Source organism: Mus pahari, chromosome 13 (genome assembly GCF_900095145.1).
Source record: "Mus pahari chromosome 13, PAHARI_EIJ_v1.1, whole genome shotgun sequence".
Classification (NCBI taxonomy): Eukaryota; Metazoa; Chordata; class Mammalia; order Rodentia; family Muridae; genus Mus; species Mus pahari.
In genome coordinates, this window is record NC_034602.1 from 36436382 (window position 1) to 36448558 (window position 12177).

Sequence of the window (12177 nt, forward strand, 5' to 3'; positions counted from 1 at the left end):
ACAAGTATGACAATTAGAAAATCAGATTGCTATCTGACATTTACTGGCAAGGATGCTAAGGAAAGGTTTCCATCGCTGACCTCAGGTCCCCAGCTGTGCTGTGCATTCAATCCGTTCACACAGTCATAAAGTCAGAGCTCACAAGTTACCTAATGAAACCAATGTATGCATCTTAAATAGCTCCAGAAAAGCTTGTAGAAACTTCGGGCAGTATCATGTTTGGAGACTTTACTCTTTCCTGGGCACTGGGTCTCCAACTTTAAGCTGGAGGGAAAGGCTAGATTTATCTAGAGCCACATAAGCAGTACAGGGCGGAAGTGAAACATTTACCTTCCCATTGTATACATTCACACATCTTACTGAGTATCCAGGATGTAATGGGCATTCCTTAGGCACTAGAGGAAGGATGGTCTAGAGAAGGAGATGGAACAGCTATTGTGTAACAGGGATGGCGGTGCACACTTTTAATCCCAAGGAGAGGAGGCTAGGGGCGGATGCAAGTAGAGCTCTGTGAGTTTGGGACTAGCCTGGCCTACATAAGTGAGAACCTATGTCGAAACACTAACAAGGTCTACCATGCTTACATCATGCATGAACTTAACTTCCAGGTTACTGTGTTGTAACTTGCCGCGTGGATCTCTTGGTTTCCAATTGTTTCCAATTAAGTCTGAAGTGGAGATGGAAAACTGAGCCCACCTCTGCTTGTTTTGTTTTTGCAGTATCACAGTCTGGTTCACAGATAAGAATGGTAGCACTACAGCCCATTAGCAAGGCCTGTTCAGGAAAGGCGAACGAAAGCACAAGCGTGCTGGAAAACTCATCTCGCATCCTCAGCTTCGTTGCTAACGCTGAGCTTCCCAAGAAAGCAGGATGGATTTGTGTCAGCTTCTTTTTCAGAAAGAGAAATATTCTGACTGTCTGTGTCTAGGAGTGAGCTCGGGAGAAAAAGCAGCAAGCATGTTCACACACACAAATGCTCTCAGACCAAGGGCAGAATTCTGACTCCAAACTTAGCCTGGCAGCCTGTTGCTGCCTTTGATGACATTTCTTTGCCCTGTGGCTGTATGCAGCATTTTCCATTGTCCTCCCTCTTCTGTGGCAGGCATGATGTGATAGCCTACAGATGGAGAGGTAGAAAGCCCCACCTGCGATGTCCCCACAGGCTGTTAGCGAAAGAGAGGCGCCTCACCCTGAAATACCTGGGACCACAGCCTAGAAATGGTTTTCCACTAACAGTAACTTTTTAGGTTGGAAGATTAGAAACATCTCCCCACCTTCATCTAATACTAAATGATTTTTTATTACAGTATTTACTAGAGCAAAAGTTTTGTAAGTCAGTAGCAATCATAAGGTACTTACTTTAACCGCCCTAACTTTACATTGTTTTGGTTAAAAGCCTTTAAAGCTGTTGTTAATACTGATTTTCTGTCATTTCCTTTTTATTGCCCATGGTAGATGAGTGACATGCTTAAGAAGGTACCGAGCATCTTGTTTTATGATCCATCAGTCACCAATTACGCTTTTACTAGCTGCTTTTGTTTATTGCCTCCAGGGGACAGGCACTGGGTCCCAATGTGTGTGATCCCTTGGCAATGAATTGTAGATGCCCGTGATGCCACAAAGAGCATCCAGCCGTGCGTGTAGCATGTGCAAGGCACTGGGGACAATCCCTAGTATAGAAAAACTCAGATGCCTTTTGGCCCACTTACTATCTCCCTTTGTCTGCAAGTGACGTCATTGACTTTGTCTGAATGTCTCCTGCAAGTGGGGAGCTCAGCTTCATTTTCCATAGCTGTCTCTTAGAGAAGCAGTGCAGAGCTAGCAGGCATTTTTAGTCAGTTGAAGGTCGTCACAACTGACTATTCAACCGCAAGACAAACAAGACATTCTCTGCCACACTTTTGTCAGCCTGAGAGGCTAACAGTTGCACTGGCTCAGGATCTCTTGCTGGGGACAGTCCCTGCAGATGCCTCCCCTGGCTCAGGATCTCTTGCTGGGGACAGTATCTGCAGATGCTTCCCCTGCATCCTCCCAGGTCTCCCCATGGTACCCTGTAGAATCTGCTCAAACTCTTCAGCTGTTTGCTTGATTCTCTTTGTTCCTCTCTAGACTAGAAGTGCCTTGAGATTTCCATACTTCTTAGTCCAGAGTGTCTGGAATCTTTTAGAATCTTGGGAAATAGTTTTCGAATGACTACATAAATGAGGAAATGACAAAATTAATAAATCAATTTAAAGGAAAAGCATAAATTCAATCATTTTTCATATCTTCACTGTTCCATAATTTTCCATTTTTCTAAAATCACAATTTCTGACTTGACAGTTCTACCCCAGGAATCAGTTCACAGCTGACATGGGATTCTGACCACTTTTCCCCCTTTAGAAGACTAAATCAAGCACACAGAAAACTGTTGCTTGTGCGCAGCCATCAGATTAGTGCTTCAGCCTTTAACACGTATAGGTTTTGTTTGTTTATTTATTAATGTAATAGTTTTCATAAGGTTTGCCAATTCACTACTTTCTTTTGGTCTTACTGAATGTAAATTAGTATTTAAGGATTATTTTCACTCTTAAATTATCAATTAAATAAAGCTGCAGAGATACCAGGAAAAATGACTTTATAAAGAATCAATTAATACTTCCCAAACCACAAATTCAGTACATAGTGTCTATGAAATCTGAATGTTTTGTCTTATCTCCTGTAATTATATACATTTCTTTTTGAAGTTTGATACCCAGGAAGATGAGAAATTACTTCAAGCAACAGAGAAATTTCAAGCTGAATGTGCCTTAAAATTCCCCCAACGTCAGTGCCTCACAACAGTGACTGACATGACCGGGAAAACAGTTTTTATTACGCGTTATCTCAAGCCTTTAAACCCTCCGCAGGAGCTCCTTAATGTCTACCCCAACAACCCGCAGGCCACTGCGGTGAGTCTGCCATAGCCAATCAGTGCTGTTAAAAAAAATGATTTAAAATTGCGATGTACAGCCAGGCATCTTCTAACGCTTAAGAAACTAAGTACACGAGCATCATTAGGGCTCAAAGTAAGGAGTCAAATGCTGTACTGCAAGGAGGACGTCTTTTATTTGGAAATCCGAAAGTGCCAGAGACGATGATAAGCCTTGGTTTGTTCTTTCCATAATTGAGTGCTCACTATATAACCTTGGTTTTATATATTAGGTACTGAAAAATTAACATATGAGACTTTCAACATCCTACATAAACATAATTTAATTGTGTGTTAGGCTATACCAAAATAACTACTCAGTATTCTACTTAATGCTATATGCATCATTGAATTCAAAATAACAGCAGTTATTTGAGCAATATATATTTTCAATATATAGCCCATCTTAATGTGAATTCACACGGATACACTAAATAGATGTGAACCATTCACTGGCTTCAAAAGTCCATACCCACCACAAGATTCACCATTATGTGGACTATGAGCCATATATATGTTAAGCCAATTTTACATGAATACTATAACCCAAAGCTATTCTGAGACTACAGATAATAAAGAGAGCAACTGTTTCTAAGTTTTTAATATGGTGCAATAGATAGATTAATAGATAGATAGATTGATAGATTGGTAGATTGATAGATTGGACTGATTGATATGCCTTCACTATATATAATTAGTTTCTATAGAAAACCAAACAGGAACTTGTGAATTGCTGGTTGATTCCAGGCCTTAGGCATTGCCCTACCACGGAGCTCCATCGTTAGTGCCCACAACAGTGATCTGTGTTCTGGTTAGCATTGTAAATGTGCATAAATTTCTCCCAGGAAAGACTGTTTAGAATGGATAGATAAAATATTTCAAATATTATTAAAGTTATGGCTACAATAGAAGTAAGAGAAGAGAAATCAAAAGGAAGAAAGCAAGAGTGCACTAGAGTGAGAACCTGAAACAGTGTTTGATCTCAGGGCGTCTGGTAACTGATGATGACTAGAGCTGAATATTGATGAGCCACGAGGCTGAGGGAAAGAGCAAACAAATCATGGAGGTACAGCAGACAGGCAATTCCAAAATATCACCCCAAATGCTATCTAACCCAGCCGCTAATACTGTTCTCTTCTGAACCCTCTTGAATTGGGCCTCCACAGTTCACGCAGCTCTCAGCATTACGGTCTTCCAAGCTCCTGGTAGGATGGCCCATTAAGCTCTGCATACAGTGTTCAAGCACTTTTCTAGTTCAAAGTCTCAAGGTTTTCCACATCTGTCCAAAAAAATCCACATGGGCAGATCTGTAACACAATAGCCCCATTCTTAATACCAACCCCTGACTTAGTAATGTTGCTATGGTAAAACATGACCAAGACAACTTAGTAACGTTGCTATGGGGGTTAGTGGGTTCAGAAGGTTAGAGTCCATGATAGTAGAGTGTAGGCCTGCTGGAGAACAGCTGAGAGCTCATATCCTGATCCAGATCTAGAAAGCAGAGAGAGGGAGAGAAAGGGGGAGAGGGACAGGGACAGGGAGAGAGATGGGGAGGAGGAGAGGGAGGAGGAGAGGGAGAGGGAAAGGGTGAGGGAGAGGAAGAGGAAGAGGGTGCACTGGGAATGGCACAGGTACTTTGAAATCTCAAAGCCTGCACCCAGTAACATGGCTCTAATCCTTTTTATACAGGGACTAAGTGCTCAAATATATGAGCCTATGAGAGCTATTCTCACTGAAACCACCACACATGGGCTCCAAAAATCAAACTCAGGCCATTAAGCTCAAACAGCAAGTGAGCTTACCTGCTGAGCTATCTCACTGGACCCCAAATAACCAAATTCTTAAAATGAAATTCACAGAAGTATAAACATAATTATCCCCCTTAGAGATGAATAAATTGTGAATTATACTACGATGACCAGACTTGACTCCAATATTCTGTCCCCTCCTAAAACAAGGCAGTGTCCCGTGGGCGAATGGCTGCTTTCAGGACAGGACTAAGAGAAGTTCAGTACAAGATAATGTTACAAAGTCTTGTGTGCCAAGAAACAAGGAAACAAAAATGAGAACAGAAGTGAGGGAGATAAGGATGTTTCTTTCAAAGGGTCAGAGCCAGCCTCATTGTAAGATAATACAAATAACCTTCTGCGTGGCTTTAGGAGAAGATGAAGATATTAATGTAATTAGTAAGCACCTTGGGAACATCGATTTCATGCTTTACACATACATGAAACTTCTTCTGAGAAATGAACTGGGGATGCAGGTTTCTGTTTTCCTGGAAGTTATTTCTAAAGTTAACCTTCTTTATGCAGGAGCTGGTAGCTCGGTATGTGTCCTTGATCCCTTTCTTGCCTGATAGCGTGTCGTTTGCTGGAGTATGTGACCTGTGGAGCACATCTGATGTGAGTCTTCCTCCCTTGCAGCTTTGCGGCCTTAACTGCACATTAGCTAAATGGCTTGCATAATCTTCAACTGCATCATTCATGAGTTATTATAAAACCTACTTGGCCATCTGTTAGCAGGATGAGCTAAATTCTGAAATCGTTTTCATTCTGGTTCAATTCTGTCAAACTTCAGAAGTTAAAGAAAATAGGACTGGGGATATAATTCAGTAGTAAGCGTTTGCCTAGCAGCAGGTGCAAGGATACAGGTTGATCCTCAGTAACCCCCACCCCCCACACACAAAAGTATTTTGAAGATGTACACAGAGACTTAAATTAACATTTCACCTATCTTAATTCTGAACTGACCTAGTAAACCATTAATAATATCACTTTGTTTAGAAACGGTCTAAAACTCATGCTACAATAAGAAATTATGTATCTTAATTTGTGGGCTTCCTAAGGTATACCATATCAAATATATTCAGTGTATATTTCTTACTCACTACCACATACATTGGACTGACTCATGGACCATGGGTGATATACAGCAGAGCAAGCCTATAGCACCACAGGTGTTTAATATGATTCTGGATTTCAGGTTGTCCGACGTCTCTATAAAATTTAACACATACATTTTTTTTCTTTGATGAAATGTCCTAAATTGAAAAAAAAAAAATGTAGGCATACTTTAACTTTTTTGCTCCCAGTTGCATGTTGGCAATGTAAGTCTAGATATTTTTAGACATACAGATTTTAGAGCCAGGAGGGATCTCTTTCTCCAGAGGATACATGGAAATAAAGACAAGAATAGCAGAACAGAGCTGGATTAGATGTCCACCTCAGAGGTGGTACTACCTCATCTTTGCCTCCACCTCCTCATCTGCAAGGCTGGGTAAGGAGAGCACAGCCCTCAAAACACTGCTCTGGGATAAATCCATCAACGTAATGCACTTAAAACAATCCATCAACGTAATGCACTTAAAATTGTTAAGCCCTCAGATACACATCAAAGTGAGAACATGAGAAGTTACTGCTTCTACGCATTCCAATCGATTGTGGATACGCACACCAGCAACATCAATGTTAAAGAAAGCATGATGTCCTCTAAAGAGTTGGCATAGAAACAAAATTAAGAAAAGTTTGAAAAACTTTGAGGCACTAATCTCAACTCACACACTACATCTTGCTTGCGATCCTAATGTGATGGAACTTGCATGCCTTTAATCCTAGTACTTGGGGAAGGGGACTGGGGTGAGATAATTACCAGTTCATGGCCAGCCTGGGCTACATAGCAAGTGTTGGACCAATCTGAATCACAAAGCAAATAAAATCCTGCATGGTCAATCCAGAATGAAATAGTCGCTGTAACAGTTTTTTTTTGTTGTTTGTTTTTTTGTTTTTTTGTTTTTTTTGGTGTTTTTTCTTTTCTCCCTTACAGCAATTCCTTGACCTCCTGGCAGGCGATGAAGAAGAACATGCAGTACTGCTATGCAATTACTTTCTGTTCCTGGGTAAGAAGGCATGGCTGGTGATGGGCAGTGCGATTCCTGAGGTACGGCCACTTAGGGTGCTAGTAACAAAAGTGAGGTTATCTGTCTAGATGATTTTCATGGCATTTGAATTGCTATGGAAGTGGCAGAGACACAACAGGCAGGCTGAATTACAATGGATACTACATGGAGTGGTGGTATCCATTAACAGCATACTCAAAGCCCTATACTATTTTGGCAAACCTGAACATTATACCGCCGACAGTCCCTATTCAGTGGTCCTTTTAATATGTACTGTACTTCATCCATATTTCCCAGTCTCAGCCCTTGGTAATATCACACTATGGGGTGTAGGGAACTCTCTCCATTGACCCTATTTCTTTCACTGCTGCTAATCTGGGAGAATGTGGGGAACACACCAGTTAAACACATTAGAAGGAATGTTGGCAATTCTGTTCTGCTGTTTTGTCAACATGTGGATGTAGCGGCTCTTCTAAAAGAGAAGAAGCCATGATGCTCTGGAATCCTTGGGGTTCGTGGCCCTTGAGTTACCACCTAGTACAAGGACAAGGACAAGGCAAGGCAAACAAGGAAGGCATGGGCTTGTGTTCTAGCTTCTGTGACTCTCAACAAATTATGTCACAACTCCAAGGTTTGGTGTGAACACCAGGTGAAATCATACATCAGCCATAAATGAATGCTCACTGATATATGGCTACTCCGAATAGGAAGTAAACGTCCTTCATCTCAATAGTTTGGTTCCAAATCTGTGTAATCCCTGTACCTGTCTGTGTGTATCAAAGGACTTCATTTGGAACTGAGAAAGTATTTTGGCATAAGCAGCCACTTTACTGGCCCTGGAAAGAGACCCACGAACAAGAGTTCCTCAGCAAGCCTTCACTTACACTGACTGGGTAACTCAGCACTAGCTTTGATAGCTGCAGTGTATTAGTATCAAAGCCAAGATTTTTTAAAACTTATTTCTGTTTTTAATCCATTAGACATCAAATTTAGAAAGCAGGTTTCTTTTTTTTTTTTTAAATGTTCATGTATTCATTTATAGTTTTCTGAGATAGTAAATATATATTTTTCCAATTTTTATTAGGTATTTACTTCATTTACATTTAAAATGCTATTCCCAAAGTCCCCTATACCATCCCCCGCCCCTGCTCCCCTACCCACCCACCCCCACTTCTTGGCCCTGGCATTCCCCTGTACTGGGGCATATAAAGTTTGCAAGACCAAGGGGCCTCTCTTCCCAGTGATGGCTGACTAGTCCATCTTCTGCTACATATGCAGCTAGAGACACAAGCTCTGGGGTTGCTGGTTAGTTCATATTGTTGTTCCACCTATAGGGTTGCAGACCTCTTCAGCTCAGAAAGCAGGTTTCTAAATGGAGTTGTTCTGGGGGCTGGAGAGGTGGATCCACAGTTACGGATACTTACTGCTCTCACAGAGGACACAGTTCAATTCTCAGCAGCCATGTTGTAGAACTCACAGCCAACAGACCATGCTCCAGGGGGATCAGTCGCCCTCCTGGTAACTCCTCAGGCAGATACACATGCACCACACATGTACACACATGCACACACATGCACACGCGCGTGCGTGCACGCACGCGGACACACACACACACACACACACACACACACACACACGTGCACACAGGTAAAACGATCGTTTTTAAAAATAATTCTATAAACTACTATGAACTTATTTTGTAATTAATTGGAAAGTATTTTAATAGCTATTTATTTTCAGGGTCCAACTGCCTATGTGCTAACTTGGGAGAAAAACTATTATTTAATATGGAATCCCTGCAGTGGACATTGTTACGGACAATTTGATGCATTTTGCCCTTTGAAAAGTGTAGGCTGTTTAATTGGTCCTGATAATGTGAGTATTACCATTTTCTCTTAAATATGGTTGTTTGTTTTTTTTTTAGGTTAACCAATTTATTTGTGTATTTTACATAGGTAAAGACTGTATAAATCTGAGTATTTAAACTAACATTTATATAAATATAAATAAGTTGGCAGAATTGGTAAAAGTATCCACTTTAGTCCTAGATTAAACTTGATTTAATTAGTCACTTGACCTTCAGAAGAGTACAGAAATTTTTTTTAAAAAACCAAAGTATTTAGACTCAGGATCTAATTTCTATAGTAGCTCTGTCTTGTCCACAACAGTGCTTACACAGCTTATAATGCTCAGTTCCTTCTGTCAAAACAAATTTCTTAACAGAGAATATTGGGTTTCCCTTTTTTAAAAGTACATTGTGTGTGTGTGTGTGTGTGTGTGTGTGTGTGTGTGTGTGTGTGTGTGTGCATATGCGTGCACATATGTGTATGTGAAAAAAACAACCAAGAATAACTGATTATATATAACTGATTATAAAATTCATAGAAGCTTAAAATTTAAGGGGAAACTGTAGCCTGTGTGAATCTTTGCCCAATTCACTGCCTCTCCCTATATCATACACAGACACACATCTGTGTATATATCTGCTAATATATATCTCCTAACATACTTTTTTTAGATTTGGTTTAATATTCAACACCATGATTCGCCACTAAGGATAAATTTTGATGTCACAAAGCCCAAACTATGGAAATCTTTTTTTTCACGAAGCCTTCCATATCCCGGCCTATCCAGTGTTCAGGTATAACTCTTCTATTAATACACAACTGTGAAAAAAGATATATGAAATCTTTACACAAAGTAACTACTACTTATTTGTTGGTCCTCAATTCTACTCCTGGTTATTTAGCTTACTAAATTTACACATAAGATTTAAAACATTAGTTTTCTAATGAGACAAATTTACATGAAGAACCATACATTCAGAAATATGAAAAACTGGTATATATATTTTAGACATATTTAAAAGTTTTAATATAGGAACTATATGACTTAAACAGAATTATAAAAATACAGCTAAACTTTTATAATGTTAAGTCACTAAATTAATTTCTTAACTGCAAAAGATGAAATCAAACTACAGGTCCAACCCACTCATAAGATTAACTTCAGAGTCTGACAAATAAATTCCAATTTGTAAGCACAGATATTATTTATTAAATATGTTTGGATACACACATACAAAAAACTAAGTTTGTAATATAACATACCCTTTTACCAAGGCACAAACCTTTCAAACCAGTTTTACCCTGCCCACGAGAAATGTTCACCTGTGACAAGGTGGTAAATATATGAGTTTTCATAGGAATTTGATCTGAAATACCTTAAGAATTACATCAGTAGGGGCCAAATTATACTACATGGCATAATACTTTGCAGTAATCAAATAATTGCCTTAATGAATCTTAAAACGGTAAAAGTAAGCTATTAGGCCTAATACAATGTAAAGGGAGAAAAGGAAAGGTGGGTGTACATAAAAATAAGTCTCAAATTTAGAAAACATGCAAAATATGTTGGCTTCCTAGGAATACCATTCTGTAGTAAAACTCAAACAGTGCATTTAGGTCCCGCTATCTTCACTAACTACAGTGTAGACTACGCAGGGTTTGTTTATGGCCATGTACTGATGCCCATTGCTTGTGAAGGGCTTGGCAACAGTGAGTCCACAACCTTAGCTGAATCAGAGATGATCTGAACAGAACTTCAGTTACGGTTACTTGTGTGGGCAAAAGTTAAGGGAAATGCAACTGAGAAGGAATTACAGAGCACTGTAATTTATAACACGTCCTTTACCCTTGGTTCTACATTCCTTGGCATCTTACACTGTATTTTCCCTATTCAGCCTCAAATTTCAGTACTTAAAGGGGGGAGGACAGAAATAATAGCTTGTAGGTTAATTGTATTTGCTCCTCTTGCAGAGGACTTAGGTTCAGCGCCAACACACACAAGGCAGCTTCCAACCATCTAGAACTACACTAAGTGCTTTCTCTGACTCCTGTGGAATCTAAAATAAATTTAACAATGCAAGAAATGCCTATTCAAATTAAATGTAGGTGCTTACTAAACTTTCTCTTTTATAGCCTGGAGAGCTAATTTATCAACACACAGACAAAGCAGCAGCTGCTGAACTACAGGACAGGTAACAAAATACCCATGAGTCCACAGGCGACTCACTGCTAGCAGCACAGAAACCAACTTTAGATTCTCAGCTTGGATCAATAGAAAATGATGAGGGGAAGTTAAGACTTTATGTCTGCCGACAGGAAGTCCAGATGTGATGTCTAAATCCCATGGCTCAAATGAAGGAAGTGTCACATGTTGCATGACAAACAGGCAGAGGTGAACATTAGTAACATGTAGTTCTCCAAAGACTAACTCAGGTTAAAGCTTAACATGCTGTAATTATGCATCTTGTTGCACACATAACAATCCTCGGCTTAAATATGCCTTAGGTCCAGTTAGTGGTGTGCAGGACTTCATCAGTTTGTGAAGCGAGCCCACAGAGAAGGCTGGTTAAAGCCTGTGAGGCTTTGTAGGTCCACTAATGCTGTACAATTGAACTTACTCTCCATTTCACAAATATGGGAAATGAGGTTCAGAGTGGTCCACATGCTTGTTACATGTTAAAGTGGGCTTCCAACACCAGACAGGCCACTCCAGGTTCAAAGTCTGTGTGTGCTTCATTCCCATTGAATCACATTGTCTGAAGAACAATTTGTCAAATTAAACAAGATTAGAGACATAGTTGAGACACTATTGCTAGGAGCACCAGTTTATTCCCAATTTCTCCATAAAGCCTTTGTGTGGGATCTCCATCTATAGTGGTTCTCAGCCTTCCTAGTGCGGCGACCCTTTAATAATTTCTCATGCTGGGACCCCAACCATAAAATTATTTTGATTGCTACTTCATAACAGTACTTTTGCTGTTATGAATCATAATGTAATTGTTTTCCGGTGGTCTTAGGTGACCTGTTAAAGCGTCAATCCCCAAAGGGGTCACAACCCATAGGTTGAGAACTGCTGCTCTAGAGGAACCAATCTACTACAATCCTGAGTCTCATCTAACGGCTTCAGCATGCTATTGATGGACTCATTGATTCCTTCATTTTTAAAGGGTTTGACTGTCAATCCATCATCTCTTACTCAGTCCATCATAAACCCAAAGATTACATATTCAGTGCTAAGACAGTGGAGCTATGGCTTCTGAGCAATGGGAAGCTGGGAGGGTCTCTCAGCCTGAGCTTAAGCTGGCTTTAGTGATCAGCAAGTGTTTAACTTGAATGCCTCTGTCCTTGCCTTGCTCAAGTCACTTATCCTAGTGCAAACTTATCATCTGTAAAACTGTAATAACCCCTACAACAAAGCATTATTGTTGGTTATCATTTAAAATGTATAAAAGACAACCAGCACTATGGCTAATAATGGTTAGCAA

General features: G+C 40.0%; 1 protein-coding gene across 5 annotated transcripts in view; it reads left to right on the forward strand.

Moving 5' to 3' along the window:
• The window catches only part of Cc2d2a (coiled-coil and C2 domain containing 2A), a 78806-nt gene that overhangs the window by 64092 nt on the left and 2537 nt on the right, over positions 1-12177 (forward strand). For all 5 annotated transcript variants that reach the window (XM_029545245.1, XM_029545243.1, XM_029545246.1 and 2 more), the window contains 6 exons: positions 2727-2930; positions 5263-5352; positions 6773-6886; positions 8586-8720; positions 9364-9486; positions 10826-10884. In XM_029545245.1, the coding sequence (XP_029401105.1) occupies positions 2727-2930; positions 5263-5352; positions 6773-6886; positions 8586-8720; positions 9364-9486; positions 10826-10884 (725 nt within the window). The remainder of the gene's footprint in view (positions 1-2726; positions 2931-5262; positions 5353-6772; positions 6887-8585; positions 8721-9363; positions 9487-10825; positions 10885-12177) is intronic.